The 18778-nt window shown below is 35.8% G+C and overlaps 1 protein-coding gene across 11 annotated transcripts in view; it reads left to right on the plus strand.

Annotated features, from left to right (window-relative positions):
• Window positions 1–18778, plus strand: part of PUM2 (pumilio RNA binding family member 2) — a 70804-nt gene that overhangs the window by 3512 nt on the left and 48514 nt on the right. For 4 of the 11 annotated variants that reach the window (XM_059660465.1, XM_059660466.1, XM_059660470.1 and 1 more), the window contains exons 2-5: window positions 11174–11242; window positions 11620–11728; window positions 12135–12259; window positions 17773–17881. In XM_059660465.1, coding sequence (XP_059516448.1) covers window positions 11192–11242; window positions 11620–11728; window positions 12135–12259; window positions 17773–17881 — 394 coding nt within the window. In that variant the 5' untranslated portion in view covers window positions 11174–11191. Of the gene's footprint in view, window positions 1–11173; window positions 11243–11619; window positions 11729–12117; window positions 12260–13149; window positions 13224–17772; window positions 17882–18778 lie in introns of those variants that run through there. The other 7 variants (XM_059660469.1, XM_059660474.1, XM_059660475.1 and 4 more) reach the window with 4 other exon arrangements.

Genomic DNA, 18778 nt, shown 5'->3' on the forward strand with positions numbered 1-18778 from the left:
TAAGGACTCAAATATATGGTGATTCTCCTTTGAAAGAATTTTAAGGAAAAACTCTCTTGGCCTTATATTTTGCATATATGTAAGTATATGTATACTTATTTATCCTATTTTGCTTTCTTGAGACTATCTGTAAGATTATCCTCAAATAGCTAAAGCATCTTGCACAGAAGTGTTTGGTAAATTTTTATTTAATGTCTCAGTGCTGGTGCTGGAATAATATAATTTCTAATCTTAGAAGATTTGAACTAGAGTCTGAAGATTTCTGGTTTCTGGGAGTCTGTATATTGATAATACTTTTTGTTGTTGAGGACATTCAAGGCCTGGGCAAAGTAGAGAGTGCCCAGGAATTGAGGAGGCGAGGTGGCTGGGTTGCAGGCCCACACCTGACCCCCAGAGGGAAGTTGGATGGGGGTGGGGTTGGCCCAGACACACAGAGGGGAGTACCTGAAGAGTGGATCAAGCAGGCAGAGCCACCAAGGGACCTGTAGGCCAACCCTTGAGAAGGTATCTTAAGTCAGGTGGTGAGTGCCCAGGCTAGAGTCTGGCCCAGGGAATCAGGGTTGGGGCCTGGTTGGGGGTTCCTGGAGCGTAGGGGCTGGAGCTCAAGGAGAGTCTGCTGGTTGGACTCAAGCAGCTCCTGGAGGCGGGCATGGAGGTGGTTGTTTTCTACCAAGTGGTCCAGACAGGAATTGATCTGGTGCAACCTGAGTTGATGGCAGCATATTCTGCTTCCCTGAAGCCGTCCGTCATCCTTGCCTTCCTCGCCCGCCTTCACCAGCATGCCCAGGTCCCCACTGAGGCCCAATATTGCGGGCCTGGGCGCCATAGAGGCCACGAGATGCTTGATAACACATTCTTGCCAAATTTGTCATAAAACTTAGCTTGTCTTCAATATAGTTGTCAGTAATATTGTTCTTTATGCAAGTAAAACAAGCACACATAATTAATTCCCCCATGAAGTACATGGACAAACAAGTAGCAAATATCAAAATGTGTTGGTATGGATCTTGACTCAACCACTAGCTAAGTGACTTGTCCAATATTACTAGAAAAGTGTTTGATTCAACTCAGTTACTTGGTATTGGTAATTAGTAGAAATTTCTAATGTTAAATCTTTGAAGGCTAATGGTCTATAAATACTTAAATCTGGATTTAAGTTTACATTTCTCATGGATAAGAAAAAGCATTGCTAAACATTTATTTTCTTGATGAATTTGTAAAAGTTATTTAATACACTGAAGAGACAAGGTACTTCTTAAGGATGTCAGCACCTGTTTGTTTGCTCAGTGATGATGTTCATTAAAAACACTCTGTGTCTGTGTTTTTAAATATATTTTTATTGATTTCAGAGAGGAAGGGATGAGAGAGATGAAAACATCAATGATGAGAGAGAATCATTGATTGGCTGCCTCCTGCACTCCCCACACTGGGGATTGAGCCCGCAAACCAGGCATGTGCCCTTGACTGGAATCAGACCCAGAACCCTTCAGTCAGTAGGCCGACGCTCTATCCACTGAGCCAAACCAGCTAGGTCCTCCTTGTAGTGTTTTTAATGACTATCCAATAATAGTAATATTTTATAAATAGTACTTGGTGTGTACTGACTTACATTTATTTGAATTAATATTTTTGTGTAATTTTGTAATTCATGGGCAAGGTAGCAACAGCCTCTAGGTGTTAAGGGACTAATTTGGAGAAGTAGTGCCAAGGGGAAGTTGCTTTCGGTCATTTTATGTTGGTGTCTTCAGCATTACAAGAAGTCTGAGGAATAACCTTATTCATTGTCTCTTTATTAAAATGAGCATTGTTTATTTAATATCTATGAAGACATGTATGGTCACTCCACAGATATTAGTTGATTTCATGATCTGAATTTATATTTTATAAAGTATCTTAAAATTTTTCATTCAGTATTGAGCATTCAGGTGGCTGTCACACAGTTTCTACCCTACCCCCTCTTACCAGAGTTTAATTTCTACTATGGCCTTAAAATAAAACTACTTTGAAAATGTGATTAGTGGCCCTGACCGGTTTGGCTCAGTGGATGGAGCATCGGCCTGCGGACTCAGGGGTCCCAGGTTCGATTCCGGTCAGGGGCATGTGCGTTGATTGCGGGCACGTCCCCAGTGGGGAGTGTGCGGGAGGCAGCTGATCGATGTTTCTCTCTCATCGATGTTTCTAGCTCTCTGTCCCTCTCCCTTCCTCTCTGTGAAAAATCAACAAAATAATATTTAAAAAAAAAAAAGAAAGAAAGAAAATGTGATTAGTGTAATATGGTAGAAAGTGCTTTAACACCATTTATTGTAGCTCTAAATGGGTTTTTCTTCTAACTTATTTTTTATTATAGGTATACTAGTAGCCCTGCACCAGTAGCTCGCTGCTGCCCTCCAGTAGCTCTCCACCCGCTGCCCCGCCCTCCTGTGGCTGCCCCCCCCCCCCAATAACTTGCTGCCCTGCCCCCTCCCGTAGCTCTCCTCCGCCCCTCTTTTCTGCTGATCCGTGATCTGGTCGTGAAGCGTCATGGTGTTACGACCATTTGCATATTGCATCTTATTATATAGGATGATGAGGAATTGGATCAGATACTCACTGAGAAAAATTAGTGCTCTTAATGATATAAATGTATAATACTAATGCATGTTCTTGGTTCTTCACACTATTTGTAAATGTTTTGGAACATACATTAGTACATCTAAAAACTGACAGAACTTAACCAAGTTATTTGATGTACTTTATCTTTTTCTCTCTCACATAATTAGTAATAATGCTGCTTACAGAAAAATTAGCTTCAGGCATACCTTGGAGATATTTTTGGTTTGGTTCCAGACCACCACAATAAAGCATGGATCACAATTAAGCAAGTGGTAATCTTTTTGTTGATAAAGGGTCTTGCCTTTAAATTGTAAAAACACATTTGAGAAGTGCAATAAAGGAAATTGTAATAAAATGATGTATGCCTGTAATGTTGGATTTTAGAATTTAGTAAAACACTGTTCTTTTGCTAGGAAGCAGAATTACAACCTCAAAAACTAACTTTAATTCAAATTTATCTCAAGATTTCACAGGTTCTTAGCCCTAGAAAAGTTTCTATTATGTATCTTCTATATTAGCAAATGCTAATTGTTTAATTATTAAAGGAAGTAATATTGGGAAGTTTCTTTTACACCCTAAGCAGTACTGTGTACTATATATAAATACTCCTGAATACATTTTCTGTAAGTAAACATAGTTCGATATTATGTAACTGATTGTTAGATATTCTGTTGCTCATTAGAAGAAAAGATTGTTCTTTTTCCTTCCTAAGATCTAAACTTGTCAAATTTATGTCCAAATTCTTACTCTCCACCCCCATTCCGGTCAAGATGATACCAATATTTGTAGCCATATAGGACATAGCAGTTTGGCATTTTGAGTCCCATTTATGGCATATGTGTTACCATGCCCCTTCAACTTTATTATGGGAATATGGAGGCTATTGCAGGAGAGTTGAAAGTGTTTATTTTCTTTTTGTCCCATTGTTTTGCCCATTTTGTTCTCCATTCTCTTTCTTTTGTTTGAAATAAATGGTAGCACTCTAAACCTATTATTTTCAACCCTTTTCATCTCATGGCACACATAAGCTAATTACTAAACTTCTGTGGCACATCAGGAAAAATATTTGTTGCCAATCTGGCAAAAAAAAATCTGTAATTTTGATTCATTCACACTAGATGGCTATTGATTATTGTGTTGGCTGTTGTCTTTTTTCTTTTTCTTTTTTTTTTTTTTGACAGTCTAAGGAAAAAGAAAAGGGGTCAGTGCCAGTGAATAATAGTCAGGGGGCATGTTTTAAAAATTCTTGCAGTACACTGATAGAAAGTCATTGCCCTAAAGTGTTTTAAAGTTTTTCCCCTGTAACCTACTTGATCACTTAAAGAAAATAATAAAATCACCTTTGGTTAAATGTGATCTGAAATCTTCATTATTTTTTAAAATGCATGTAGATAGGATAATTGAAAAAGTTGAAAACGAAGCCCTGATGCTTAACTCTTGGTTTCCTCATATTTGAGAGTGGATTGTCTACTTTTTTTGTGTGAAGCAGTCAAGAGAGTAAATGCATTGAAGGAGAGGTCAGCAAATGATGACCTGCAGGCCAGATCTGGCCCGCTGTCCATTTTTGTTTGGCCCGCTGTCTATGATTGGGGGGAGGGAATCAAAAGAATAATTTTGTGACACATTAAATATATATGAAATTCAGATTTCACTGTTAATAATGTTTCATTAGGACACATCCATGCTCTTTTACTTCTATATTGTTTATGTCTGTTTTTGTGCTAAAAATGCAAAGTTCAGAAGCTGCAGCGGAGACCCACAAAGCCTAAAATGTTTGCTGTCTAGCTCTTTAGAGAAAATGTTTGTTGATCCCTGTGCTGGGCAAATGAAAGAATTGATCCATAGTGGTAAGAGACCTATCACATTTATCCAGAGGTTCTTTACCTTATGACCTCATCTATTTAAACCACAGATAAAAACCTGAAAGTAAGCAAAAAAGAGCTTCAGTAAAGTTTCAGTGCTTTACTCTTGGGGGAAAATTTTTTTGTTATGCTTCTTTATTTATTAATTTGAGAGAGAGGGAGGAAGGGAGGGAGACAGAGACAATGATTTTTGTTGCTCCATTTATTCATGTATTTGTTGGTTGATTTTTGTATGTGCCCTGACCAGGGATCGAACCTGCTATCTTGGCGTATTGGGATGACACTCTAACCAACTGAGCTACCTAGCCAGGGCGAGAAAATTTCTTAAATCTACTACTAAGTTTCTTTTTTAATAATAAAAATCTTCCTTCTCTCACCAGTTATACAGATTTATTGTAGAAAGGCAATAAAATTCAGATAAATAGATGGAAGAATTGGTGTACTCTGGTCACATAAGAACTATGGATTTTGTTTTATTTCCTTTCAATATTTTGTAACATTACGAGCATTTTCTAAATTATAAACTCAAATATTTTTATAAGCTACGTGATACTCCATTTTATAGTAGCGCTGTATTACCTTTGTGGGACAGTTATGCAGTTAATAATTTCAGGATTGCAAGCAACACTACTGCAAATATCTTTGTACATAAAGGTATTTTATATTTAGGTTTTATTCTTAGGATTGATCATCAGAGTTGGGGAGATTGGTTCAAGAGGTAGATGCACTGATATAGATATGATGCCAAATTGCTTTCCTAAAGGATTGTAATTTTAAAATGTGTTCTTGTGTTTGTTAGAGGTAATTTCCTTCTTAGAGCCTGTTTACTCTTAAAAATCTACCATACTTGGATATCTTAGGTTATAGGTTACTGCAAATTAAAAGTAACCTAATTAGAAATATTAGAAGTGGTACTATAACTTTCAAGTCAAGTGGTGCTTAACCTGACAGCAAGGCAGGAGGCTGGAATACTAACAAGACAAACACTGAGCACCTGAAGAGCCTCACAAAGTTATCAATTCTTTCTTTTGTTTTTAAGATTTTAAAAATTGATTTTGATAGAAACATCCATGTGAAAGCAAAACATCAATTGGTTCCCTCCTGCATGGCCCTAGTGGGGATCCATCCCAAAAACCAGGCTTATGCCCTGACCCGGAATCGATCCAGCAACCTTCCAGTGCATGGGTTGACTCGTAATCAGCCAAGCCACACTGGCCAAGGCAGTGTCCATTCTTTCTAGAGTAGTCTATAATGATGTTCTTGATGATGATTCATATTTTTCCAAATACAATATTAGGGAAAAAGAGAGAAGGGAAAGTGGGCTAGAGAGATAGAAATATCAGTGAGACAGATTGGCCCCTGCACGGCCCTTAGTGGGGCTTGAGCCCCCAACCCAGGCATGTGCCCTCACTGGGGAATCGAGCCAGTAACCTCTTGGTTCATGAGTTGATGCTCAACCACTGAGCCACACCAAAGAACTTTTGAATACATTACCTCTTTGACCTTCACAACAGATATAAGTAAATTAAGATTTAGGGTCAACTGGTTTGGCTCAGTGGATAGAGCATCGGCCTGCAGACTCAAGGTTCCCCGGTTCGATTCTGGTCAAGGGCATGTACCTTGGTTGCGGGCACATCCACAGGAGGTGGGTATGCAGGAGGCAGCTGATGGATGTTTCTCTCTCAACGATGTTTCTAACTATCCCTCTCCCCTCCTCTCTGTAAAAAATCAATAAAATATATTTTAAAAAGAAATTTTTTTTAAAAAAAGAAACTTAGAAATCAAAGATGTTTAAAGTAGACTATACTGTCATTAGTGTGTCATCCTATATAATAAAGAGCTAATATGCAAATGGTCGTCAAGCCCTCATGCCCTCGCTCAGGGGCCAGGGGACTTGAGGCCTCGCCCCCCACCCTAGAGCCAGGGGACCTGAGGCTGTGCCCTCCACCTGACAGGGCTTGATGAGGGACCTGAGGCTGCGCCCCCCCGCCCTGCGGGGCTTGACGGGGGTGGGGCCGGCCGGGTCTGGGTGGCCGCACGGGTGGGTGGGGACTTGACTCTGGGTCCTGTGGTGCGCCCCAGACTCTGACAGGAGGGAGACTTTCATATACATTTTACTAATTTTCTTTAATATCTGACACTTCTATTACAGAGAATGGGCAAATAGCAATATTAAAATACCTCCTCTAATTCCTTTTTAATGTGCACGAGTTTCGTGCCCTGGGCCACTAATATTACGACAAAGAATTTAGCCGAAACCGGTTTGGCTCAGTGGATAGAGCGTCGGCTTGTGGACTGAAGGGTCCCAGGTTCGGTTCCGGTCAGGGGCATGTACCTGGGTTGCGGGCTCATCCCCAGTGGGAGATGTGCAGGAGGCAGCTGATCGATGTTTCTCTCTCATCGATGTTTCTGACTATCTCTCTCCCTTCCTCTCTGTAAAAAATCAATAAAATATATATATAAAAAAAGAATTTAGATTATATGTTACAAAATGATAGGGCATATTCCAACTAAGATTTCTTACCTTGATAATTGGGGGTATATATGTATATAAAATTTTATGTATATGTGTGTGTGTTGTGTGATAAAAGAATATTTTGATCTTAAACTGGGTTTTGCTTTAAAACTCAGTGTCATGACGGTATGGCTAGAAATATTTATTATAGTGGATATTGAATGTACATGTAAAGTAGTTCTACAGATGTTATAAAATTCATAATACAGTGTTGAAATTTCTGCTTTAAATGGGCTTATGTATTTTAAAGAAATTAAGAGGAAAAAATAGTCTTCTGTACTTATGTACATTCTTCCATTTTTGGTGCTCTTTTTTCCTTCCTGATCATCTGAATTTCCATCTGGTATGTTCCCCTTTAGCCTGAAGAATTTCTTTTAAAGCATTTCTTGAGCTAGAAGCCTGTTGTAATGGATTTTCTTTTTATTTAAAAATGTCTTTGTTTTAGCCTTTGTTCTTGAAAGTTATTTCCATCAGATAAAATTCTAGTTTGGCATTTTTTTCTTCTTTCAGCACTTTAAAGTCTGGTCCTTTATATTCTGGTCCCGATTGTTTCTAGTGCATAGTCAGTGATCATTTATATAATTTTCCCCTTTCTGTAATGTTTTTTCCTCTTGCTCTTTTCAGGATTTTATTTTTATCTTTGGTTTCCAGCATTTTTATTAGGATGTACATGGGTATGGGTTTTTCCTATTTATCTTGCCTAGGGTTCATTGGTATCTTGAATCTGCAAATTTTGCTTTCATGAAATTGAGGGGAATTTGTGGCTATTGTTTCTTGAAATAATTTTTCCACCTAATTCTCTCTTTTTCTCTTTCTTCAAATTGGAAATCTCTATTGATCTGACTTCAAATTCATTAGCCCTTTATTTCCAATCTGCTGTTAAGTGCATCCAATGACATTTAAAATGTATTTATTTATTTATTTTCAGTTTTAGGGTTTCCTTTTGGTTCTTTCTATAGTTTTGCTTTGCTGAAATTTTGTATTTTTTCTTTCATTAGTAGCATGTTTTTTTTTTCTTTTATCTCTGAACAAAGTTATAGTAGTTGCTTTAAGATCTTTGCTAATTCTAGCCGAAACCGGTTTGGCTCAGTGGATAGAGCGTCGGCCTGCGGACTGAAGGGTCCCAGGTTCGATTCCGGTCAAGGGCATGTACCTGGGTTGCGGGCACATCCCCGGTGGGAGATGTGCAGGAGGCGGCTGGTCGATGTTTCTCTCTCATCGATGTTTCTGACTCTCTATCTCTCTCCCTTCCTCTCTGTAAAAAATCAATAAAATATATTAAAAAAAAAAACTTTAAAAAAAAAAAAAAAAAAAAAAGATCTTTGCTAATTCTAACCCCTGGGTCATCTTGGGGTTGGTCTTTATTAATGGAGTTTTTTGGTATCTATATATGTCTAATAATTTTGGGGGTTTTTGTTCTTTTTTTCATGTCTAATAATCTTGGTTTGTGTTCTAGACATATTTTACATTGAAAATGCTCAATTCTATGGAGAATATTGGTTTCTGATTGTTTTTGTTTTCATGGGACTCAAACTCTGTGACTTCTGTGGTGGTCAGCAGCAGATATTGTGTTTAGTTCTTTTCACCTTAATCGGGCTGCTTGGAATCTGTTCCACATATGGAGTATAGAGATTGTCTAAAAATCTGAGCAGAATTTGGTTGCCTCCTTTTTAAGACTTCCCTTCTTAGTTTCCAGCTGCTCTTTTTGTTCCAAATTCTGTTACTTGGATCTTCAAGCCTTTAAGACTGGGTTGTTTATAGGGATTTCAGTTATTTTATTTATTTTAAATTATAGCTTTATTTTTGTTTATTTTGTCCAGAGTTTATTGTTATCTCTAGGAGGGTTTGTTTGGTTTGGTAGGAGCTACTCCTACAATTACCATAAAACATATCAGGCTAATTTAAACTCTTTGAGAACAGTGGTCATATTTTAACTCAGTGTTTTCTTTACAAAATCTTACACATTGCCCTGGCTGGTGGGGTGTAGTCCTGTGCACTGAAGTTTTCTGGTTCACTTTTCCCAGTATGGGGTATACAGGAGGCAGCCAATGGATGTTTCCCTCTCACATCTCTGTTTCTCCACCCCCCCCCGCCCCCCTCTAAAAAAGAAAAATCTTACACATTGAAAATGCCCAGTAAAAGCTTATTGAACTAATGGATGAATGAAATGTTGGTTGTGTGAGAACTGTTGGTGAACCAGTTTTCCTAACAAGTTAAGAGAAAAGAATAGTTATTTGCTGCCACATACCTTTTTCTTTTTTTCCATAAGACACCAAAAACATTTTTTAATGCCCTTCTGGTACCACGAAGATCCTGAGGATCTTTATTTCAGTGTTATCAAGTAGTACAGTATAGAGATTAACAAACATTACAGTCAGTGCATTTCATGGGTCCTCTGTGTCATTTTAACCCTGAACTTTTTTTAACTTTAGTTTATTTTTCATTTAATAATTATTTGTTGAAAGTATTACATATGTCCCCTTTTTCCCCCATTGACCTCTTCTAGGTCCCCCCCCCCCCCCCCCACCACTGCCCTATTGTCTGTGTCCATGGGTTAAGCATACAAGTTCTTCGGTTGATCTCTTACCACCCACCCACCCTCCCCTCCTTCTCTCTGAGGTTCAACAGTCTGTTCCATGCTTCTATGTCTCTGGGTCTGTTTTGTTCATCAGTTTATTTTGTTCATTAAATTCCACATATGAGTGAGATCATGCAATACCACATATCTTTGATATAGTATCTGTTCAGATCTTTTGCCTATTTTAAAATTGAGCTATTTATTCTTATTTTTAAAAAGTTTTTCATATATTCTGGATACAGATCCTTTATTGGATATGTGATTTGTGGATATTGTTCTTCTAGTCTATGATTTTATTTTTCGCTGTGTGTGTGTGTGTGTGTGTGTGTGTTTCTATTGAAGGCAAAGAGAGTTGGAAATTTTGAAGAGGAGAGATTTGGTTTAGAAATATGAATATGGAGGTGAGGGTCCTAAGAATATACATATATTTCTCAAAGTAATTAGAGTTGAAGAGATTGCTCAGAACAAAGGATAGAAAAGAGAGTACTTTGGATAGAATAGTAAATGAACACTAGCATTAATTTATGAGTTGAGGTGACAATTAGTCTGTGAAGAAGCAACTGGACACATAAGAAAGTAAAAAAGAAGAATTATAAGGGACAAAGTAGCAACAGAGAGCAGTATTACAGGAAGGAAGGAAGGAGTGCTTTGTAACATAAAAATGCTATGGAATTTTAGAGAGAGATAACTGACTGGAAAAAATAACAGGATTATATTGTAAGGCCCAAAACTTTGAGGCTATGCATTTATTTTAGGCTTAAGTGCTTTTCTCCAGCAATATTTAACACTATGAGGCAAGGGCCTTTGACTCAAGAACATATTCATTGTCATATGAAAAATAAAAAGCAATTTCAACTATGTTAGAAGTGGAAAAAAGAAATACATATTTTAGTTTGTGTTTAAGAGGGATGGAAAGGAATTCTTAAGAAAACATGAGCATTATAATTACAGCTGATTAATTTATGCATTGCTTTGAACTATATCATCACTAAAAGTAATTTTAGTGAAGTTTTTTTTATTGCAATGAGATCTACAAATAATGTAATGCTGAGGAATTTTGAAAAACCTTAACTGAAAGATGTAATGCAAAATATTATAATAGGAACTGCAATATAAAAAAAAGATAACTACACTTTAGTACTTGAGCTCGCTTCCTCTCTGCTCTTTATTTTCCTTCTATTCTTTTGCTCAAGAAACTAGTAGGTTTTCTTTTCCCACACAATTTTAAAAAATATTTTTTTATTGAGTTTAGGGAGAGAGAAACATGGATGAGAGAGAAACATCAACGTTGATCGGCTGCCTCCTGCACCCCACACACTGGGGATCAAGCCTGCAACCCAGGCATGTGCACTGACCGGGAATTGAACTAGCCACCTCTTGGTGCATGGGTTGACACTCAACCACTGAACCACACTGGCCAGGCTGACACACAGTTTTTAATGTAGATTGCTGTCATGTGCTCTGTTTAGGAAAACCTGTCTTCATAGAGAAATCTGGTCTTGCCCATCTCAACTCATGCTAACATCAGTAGTAACTAATACAATATAAAAATTAATATAAAAATAGTTGGTGCAGTCCATTATTTAAATTTTTCTTTCTACTAATTCTGTTTTTGTTATTCAACAGGTTTGATTTGTGGATGAAATGAATCATGATTTTCAAGCTCTTGCATTAGAATCTCGGGGAATGGGAGAGGTAAATATTTATGAATGCTAAGAATGTATATTTCACTTTGATTATTTGAGCCATTTAGCCTTTTTTAACTGTAAATCTTGAAATTAGTGGTTAATGGTGTAGGTTTTTAAAATCTCCGATTATACACTTATGTAGTTGTGATTTTCAGCTTTTTTTGTGTGTGAGGTATGTGTCCAGTTGATTGGTTAAATAATGTGTTATATTTTGTAATGAATCATAAATACTTTGCTCAGAAAAGAGTCTTCTTGATTCTTGTCCTTCTGTTTTATATATGTATGCTGTTTGCTTTAGCCATACTAAATTGTTCACTATTTTCTCTTCCAAAAATCTCTCCTTGTTTGCCGTTTGCTTAAAAAAAACTTCTAATCCTCTACAAGACTCTGTTGGAAAAGATGCTCATCTATTGTCCTTTTGCTGTCTGCAGTGGAATTATACTTCCTCATCTGACTTCTTACAGATCTTTATATATACTTTATTATATTACTGGTTAGTTTATTGTTTTATATTAGTCTCCTTAGTAGATTGATAGCTTCAAATGATTAGCACACAGTGGGTATTCTAAATTTATTAATGCTTTTTATCAGTCCTGTTAATCTGTGACTTGGGGGATCCCACTTAATCTCATCATTATATTATTTAAGGCATCAAAAATACTTAGTTTTCCATATACCTAATGAGTATTTAGAAAATCTTAATTGTTGATGAAAACCCTGTGGTCACATCTTTATTTTGTCATGTTCTATAGTACTAACATAGTGTGAACTTTGATAAGACAAAATAATCGTGAACAGACCTAAGATGTGTAATTAATTGCTTGCTCCTGGAGATTATTTTACTTTGGTAGATTAGAGACCTTCCTGAGACTCACTCCATCCAATGCTGTGCTCTTCAGATGCAGAAAAAGAGTCCAGTGACTCCTCTGGACCACAAGAGGGCACCCTGCAGCTAGCTAACCCTCCCCTTCTCCAGAACAGCGTTTTCCAAAGAGTTTGTCATTTTCAGAGGACTGATTTAAGGGTGAGTTAAGGTGCTTAAGCATGAGTATTGCCAAAGTAAACTTGTTAGTTCAGTGCATAACGTAAAATTCTGGGCCCTAAAAAAATTTGAAAAAGGGAATAATCCTTTAGTTAGAACTACAGTTTCACGACAATGCAGTGAGTCTGCTTAGGCACTATTTACCCTGTGGGTGAATAAAAAGAAGCAGTTGAAAGGGGCTTTTGTTTTTCCCCTGCTGCTTGTTTTCTTTGGTCTTTAGAAAGCAGAATAACATATCTTAAAAGCAGGGTTGAATAATATTTCAGTCTAGTCTGTGACAAACTTGAACTTAAATAATTTTTAAGAGCAAGTAAAGTCACACCTTACCTTAATTCTATTTAGACATACCCCCCTCCCAGCACTTTACTTCCCAAGTCTACATTATGTATATATTTACAGATTGGCTCTTTTTTTCTTCATTTCTAAATAGTATTTGTAAATCCAAAGATATCATTGCTGTTTTTAAAAAAAGTCATAATCAATAATCAGAACCAGTAGTTGAAAGAGTTTAGTTAGTTATTTGGGGATGGATATTTGAGGTTTATGGAAAGAGAGGAGCGGGGATGAATAGTATGTTAAATGATCTAAGCTTAAATCTAGGCTTTCTGAATAGAAATGTCAGAAATGCAGAGTAAAAGTGGCTAGGTTTAGACTTCCTGCTTTTTTGGTGGCTAGCAGCAGGTTAGTGCTTCTGTGACCTTCATCTAGTAAAAATGTATTTTTAAATAAGCTGTTACTCACTAATTAAGTGTTTTTCTTAACAGTTTATCAACTAATTCTGTTACCTCCAAGAGATAGCTAAGAAACCTACCCAGGTTTCTGTCTCTGGGTTCTCTCTCCCACAAGTCTTTCTATCTTTCCTCATCTCACAGGCAGCAGGGAACCTTCTGGGATTTCCTTCTTTGCCTGTCTCTCTCTCACCAGTCTTCTCCTCCTTTCCTGACAGGTGAGGTTTTTTGTTTTTGTTTTATCCCAGAATTCACTCATTTTAATAAATAAAAGCAGCCTTAAATTTCTGGTTCTTGAGTTTTCTAAAATTGCTTGTTATTTTTTTAATGTGACATCCTTTTTTAATGGATTGGCCTATTCTTGACTTTTTCTTTAAAAAATAAAGTTGTCCTTATTATGTCTTAAGTTGTAAACCTCTAATATACAAAGCACTGCATTACATAGAGACCTATTTGCATATGTATTGGTTTTTGTAGATCATGCCCATCATCAGAAGGGTAGTTTCTTCTAGTTATTCATTCACAAATAGAAACAGGTTTGTATTCATTCATAAACTCATTCCATTTTTTTTTTCATAGCACATTTTCATCAAAAGACCTACCTATTTGTGTTATGTCATATGACTTAAAAAGAGCAAAGCTAATCCATGTAGTGTTTTCAAACTATACTGCAGAGGCATATACCTATTTTATATTTGTATATATAATGGAAACCAGCTATTTCAAATAGTTTTTAAATACCTGAGCATAATTTGATTTGCATAAATTCCTATCTTAATTCTATCTTAAACTTTATCCACTACAATAAATACCCACATATGGGCCGAATATCATAATAATATCTTAAACTGTTTTATTCATTATATCTAGTGGTGGCCTATTATTGGAAATTTCAGAGACATTGATGGATTACACTATGCTTAAAAAGAACCATCTTCTGTGGTAGTTGAATGTAAAACAGTACCTTAGAATTAAACAGATGGGTTTAAATTTTTATGCTGCGATCTACTGTGTATATACAGGGTGGGGCAAAAATAGGTTTACAGTTATATGGAAAATAATAAAATTAATAATAATACATGAATAAACTGTTTCTCTTATTAGCAACTATAAGCCTCTTTTTGCCTCACCCTCTATTAAAAGATTCATATTTTCAGTAATGAAGATACCTAATATTTATGTGTCTACTATGTGCTAGATGCTGTTCTAAGCAGCTATGTTATTTCATTCTAGCCTCATAAAAACTCTTTGACGGTAGCTTTATTATTATTCTTACTTTATCGATGAGGAAACTGAAGCTCGAAATGGTTAATTTTATGGCCCAAGACTATTAATAGTGCTTAAATGGCAATTTGAACTTATGAGTGCCTTGACTATTTACAATACTGCTTCATATTGGAAGTAACAACATATGATAATGTTTACTGGTGACATTAAGGGATATTAGAAATGGAGAACATTTGGGGAAATAGTATGATTTTAAAAAATTAAGAAGTATTGATATCTTTTACTAACAGAAAAGTCCTAGAAGGGAATTACTTTGTGTCTTTCTTGTTCTCTGCACACTTAGTTATTAACATCTTAGTTATGCCTATCTTGTATGAACTTCTATTATAGTCACTTTACATCCTAATTTGCCAAGACAGTCCGGATATATATCTGTCTTCATGGCATACTTATTAATAACACGAACACCTCCTTTCTCAAAACTGTCCCAAATTGGATGTTATATGAACACTTTAATTTAAAACACCATAATGTAGACACATGGCCTTTAAATCCTTAGAATTATGTTAATTTTGTTAGTTTGGTCATTTTACATAACAAATCTGACGACTAAGTGCCCTCATAGTATATACTAGCTGGAGTGTATTTATTTTGAGACAGTACCCTAGAGTGTTGACTGATTTCTTTGGGGATGGAGAGGGCAAGCTATCAATGCTTCTTTAAGAAAATAACTGATAAAATGGAGGACCATGGAGGGATGAATTTGTATGTCTACTCAATCATTTCTGAGTTGGAAGGACAGACGAGCAGGTTGACAAGAAATACTGAGTTGTCTGACCTTGGTTTAAAGCTTTTGTGAATTATGGAAATATGGAAGTGGTATGGGATAATGTATCTTACAGATCTTCAAGATCTCTTAGCCCTTGTTTTCTGTAATGTGTTATTACAGTAAAAGAGTCTCCAGGGGCAAATCTCTATTTTTATTGCAGTTTCAACCAATGTAGCAATGTAATCTTTTCTTTTTTTAACTGTTCTATCTGGAATTGTTGCCTTTCTGTATATTTAGTCCTTTGAACTTACTTTTGGTCACAAGCTAGTAGTTTCTCCAAAAGTTTGACAGTGTCTAAACTGTCACAGAAAGCTGTTTCTGGAATGTTGATAACAGCCTTTGCTAGAAGTATTAATATTATTAACTACTAAATTCTTTTCCTGTGCATGATAACTTAGAAATGGTTGCAAAATGAAAAGATATACACAGCACAGTGCTTGGCAAAAAGTAGGCACACTAGATTAGTGCTTGACATAGATTTCCTCCCCCTAGTTGTGCAGTTTGCATTTTAAAGCAGTGCTCTATGACTAAATCACTAAACTGAACCTTACCCAGAAGACTTTGAAATACTCTTCTAAAGAGATTCTGTTATTTCTAATATCTCAGAAGATAAGTTTGTTTTAACCACTTCTATGTCTGGGATAAATGTTTCTATTAAGGTGTTACAACTTTTTTCAATTGAAACATTTTTCTTCATGAAGTGTGGGATAAGAACATGTCTTTATTCTCTGACCATTTGTCATTTTTCTTCGTGAAGTGGCCTATTTATACAGTATTTTTAAGGGATTAACTTGGGTATTTACTATGAGTAAGTGTTCATTTTAAATATATTAAGTACAGTGCTTTAGTATTGTATTACTAGCTTTGTTTTTTGTTTCCATATTTACATGAAGCTTCTGTAATGAGATTTTTAAAAATTGAAGGAACAGATTATTTTGGGATCCTCTTTAGAGCAGATTGTCTAAATTTTAAATACATATTATTTGCAACCCAGGAAAATGCAAACATGCAAAAACTTATTTTTTTAATAGCAGAAGTTAGTTTCCTTTAAAATTAAAAATTAAAAAATATATATCTGTAGATTAGGAACATGCCCAAGTTGAATTTTCCCCTTTCTCTTCAAAGCAGCTTCTCCTGTGTTTTGTGTTTTTTGTTTTTTCTTTTTCTTTTTCTGTTTTGGTCAATAGTACAACCATTTACCTTGTTAACCAAATTTTAAAGTTTTATCTTTTTTATCAACCCATCCTCATTTGCATTTATATTTTATTGATTCTCCTAAATGTTTCCCAAATCCATTCTATTTTCTCGCTTCTTTCTGACATACTATTTCAGTGCTTGTCATGTTCACCCTGTTGTAATTCTCCTAAACTGATTTCCTTGCCTATAATCTAGAATATCTCTATTCTTAAAATATGCAACTTGAGTTGTTTTCTAAACACAGTGTCACTCTTGCCAGCCTCTCTTGATTCTCTTTGGTTTTAATGTAATATGCAGTTTCTTTAGTATGTCTTTAAGGTTTCTCATAATCTGACCTAGATATCTTTATCAGCATCAACTTTGACCTTCCTGCATCTGACCTTCCTGCATCTCTTCTTCTATCTCACACACTATTCCACAGTCTATGCATCTTCTCAAGTTGTTCCTTTGTTTATGATTTACTTTGTCTTCCTCACCTTCCACATACACTTTGAACCCCCCAACACACACAATTTTATCTCTCAGACCCAATTCAAGTTTTACTATTTATTTTATTATAGTTAATTTTATGTTTCTGAACTCTCTGTAGATAAGGTCTCCATGCCTTTAAGGAGGCAAACACAAATAAGTATATACATGTTTAATTCTGAGCATTGAAAGATTGGGCTGAGACAGATGATAGCCTTTCAAATGGTTTAAAATGCCAAATGCATGTCTCAGAAAACCAGTCTGTTCTTTTTAAATAAACATATTTCCAGCCCACCTCCTGACTGTCAGGAAAGGTGAGGAGAGACCTGAGATGAATATTATAGTATGGTTAGGAATTGACCAGATGTACATTTTGAGTAATCAGTGAATAATTGTATCAATATAACTTTTATGTGCTGTGTATGTTGCAATATAGGATAGATAGAGCACAGGACTTTTTGAAGTTGTTATCTCCAAAGTATTTGAGGATCTTTTCTGTGTATCTCTCCCATTATCTATAGCTTCCTGATTTGGAATTGATAGGTTACTAGGATCAGGACGTAGGAAGAGTTGTGAATTTCACTTCCATTGATTAAGTGAAGTAGGAATGAGAATAATGTTTTCCATCAAGGAAGCTGTAGGATAGGAGGTGAACCAAGGGCAGTATTTGGAAGTAAAGGCAAATTTTTTTATCACTGTAGATATTTTTATTGTATTACCTATATCTTAGAAATTTAGTAATTTTTTTGATCAATTTATAAAGAAAATCACATGACATTCAACCAATATGTGTTTTGAAAAATGTTAAAAATCAGGAAAAGTCAGATGTTGACTTTGATATAATGTTTAGGACTAGAATTATTAGAGCCAGTACTCAAATATAAGTAGGAAGTTAATTTTTTATTGAGACAAATTAGGTAATAGGTCACTCTGAATTTTCATTGAAATTAACTTGTACATATTAGTGGTAAGTTTGCTTTCCTCTACATATTAGTTATTTGTAATTAGAATAAAATTTAAATGTAATATTTTTCTCCCCCAAATAGCTTTTGCCTACCAAAAAGTTTTGGGAACCTGATGATTCAACAAAAGATGGACAAAAAGGCATTTTTCTTGGGGATGATGAATGGAGAGAGACTGCATGGGGAACTTCTCGTAAGTTTGTGACATATGTGTGAGAATTATTAATTTATTTGACTTTTTAAAAACCCTGCCTACTCCCAGGCAATAGTTGGAGAAAATCTGTGATGTCTTGGTTGAAGATTTCATTAATCATTATAATGCACATTTTCAGGTGTAAATTGATCCTTATCTAATGATCCACTTATTGACTAGAAGTGCTTGTCACAATAAGATTTACTAAGTTTTTCTTTGAAGTGAAAACTGATTATAGAATTCTGAATTCTCATTAAAATAGAGGATGCATTGACCATAAAAATTTTAAATTGTATTACAGGACAGTGACAGATTTATCTAATTGCAGCCTAATCTAGCTTTATAAAACAGTAGCCACACCCAAAAAGAAAGTAAACTTCCTTAGTAAGATAGAATTCCAGAAAGGGAGCAGACTGAATTTTTAAAAAAATATATTTTTATTGATTTTAGAGAGGAAGGGAGAGGGAGAGAGCAATAGAAACATCATTGATGAGACAGAATCATTGATCGTCTGCCTCCTGCATGCCTCCTATTTGGGATTGAGCCTGCAACCTGGGCATGTGCCCAATCAGAAATCAAACTGTGACCTCTGGTTCATAGGTCGACGCTCAACCACAGCCACACTGGCTGTGCCTTTATTTATTTATTTATTTTAATTTTAGTTTTATGTGTACACCATAGTGGCTAGACAATCATGTACTTTACAAGTACCCAACCGATATTTCAAGTACCAAACTGGCACCGTACATAATTATTACATTAATGACTATATTCTCTGCTGTACTATACATTCTCAGGACTATTTTGTGACTACCAGTTTGTGGTTCCCCATCCCTTAACCTTTTTCACCCAGCTCCCCAATTCCTCAGTCTATTCTCTGGCAATTAATACTCTACA

The sequence above is a fragment of the Myotis daubentonii genome, chromosome 12, assembly GCF_963259705.1.
Source record: "Myotis daubentonii chromosome 12, mMyoDau2.1, whole genome shotgun sequence".
Taxonomy (NCBI): domain Eukaryota; kingdom Metazoa; phylum Chordata; class Mammalia; order Chiroptera; family Vespertilionidae; genus Myotis; species Myotis daubentonii.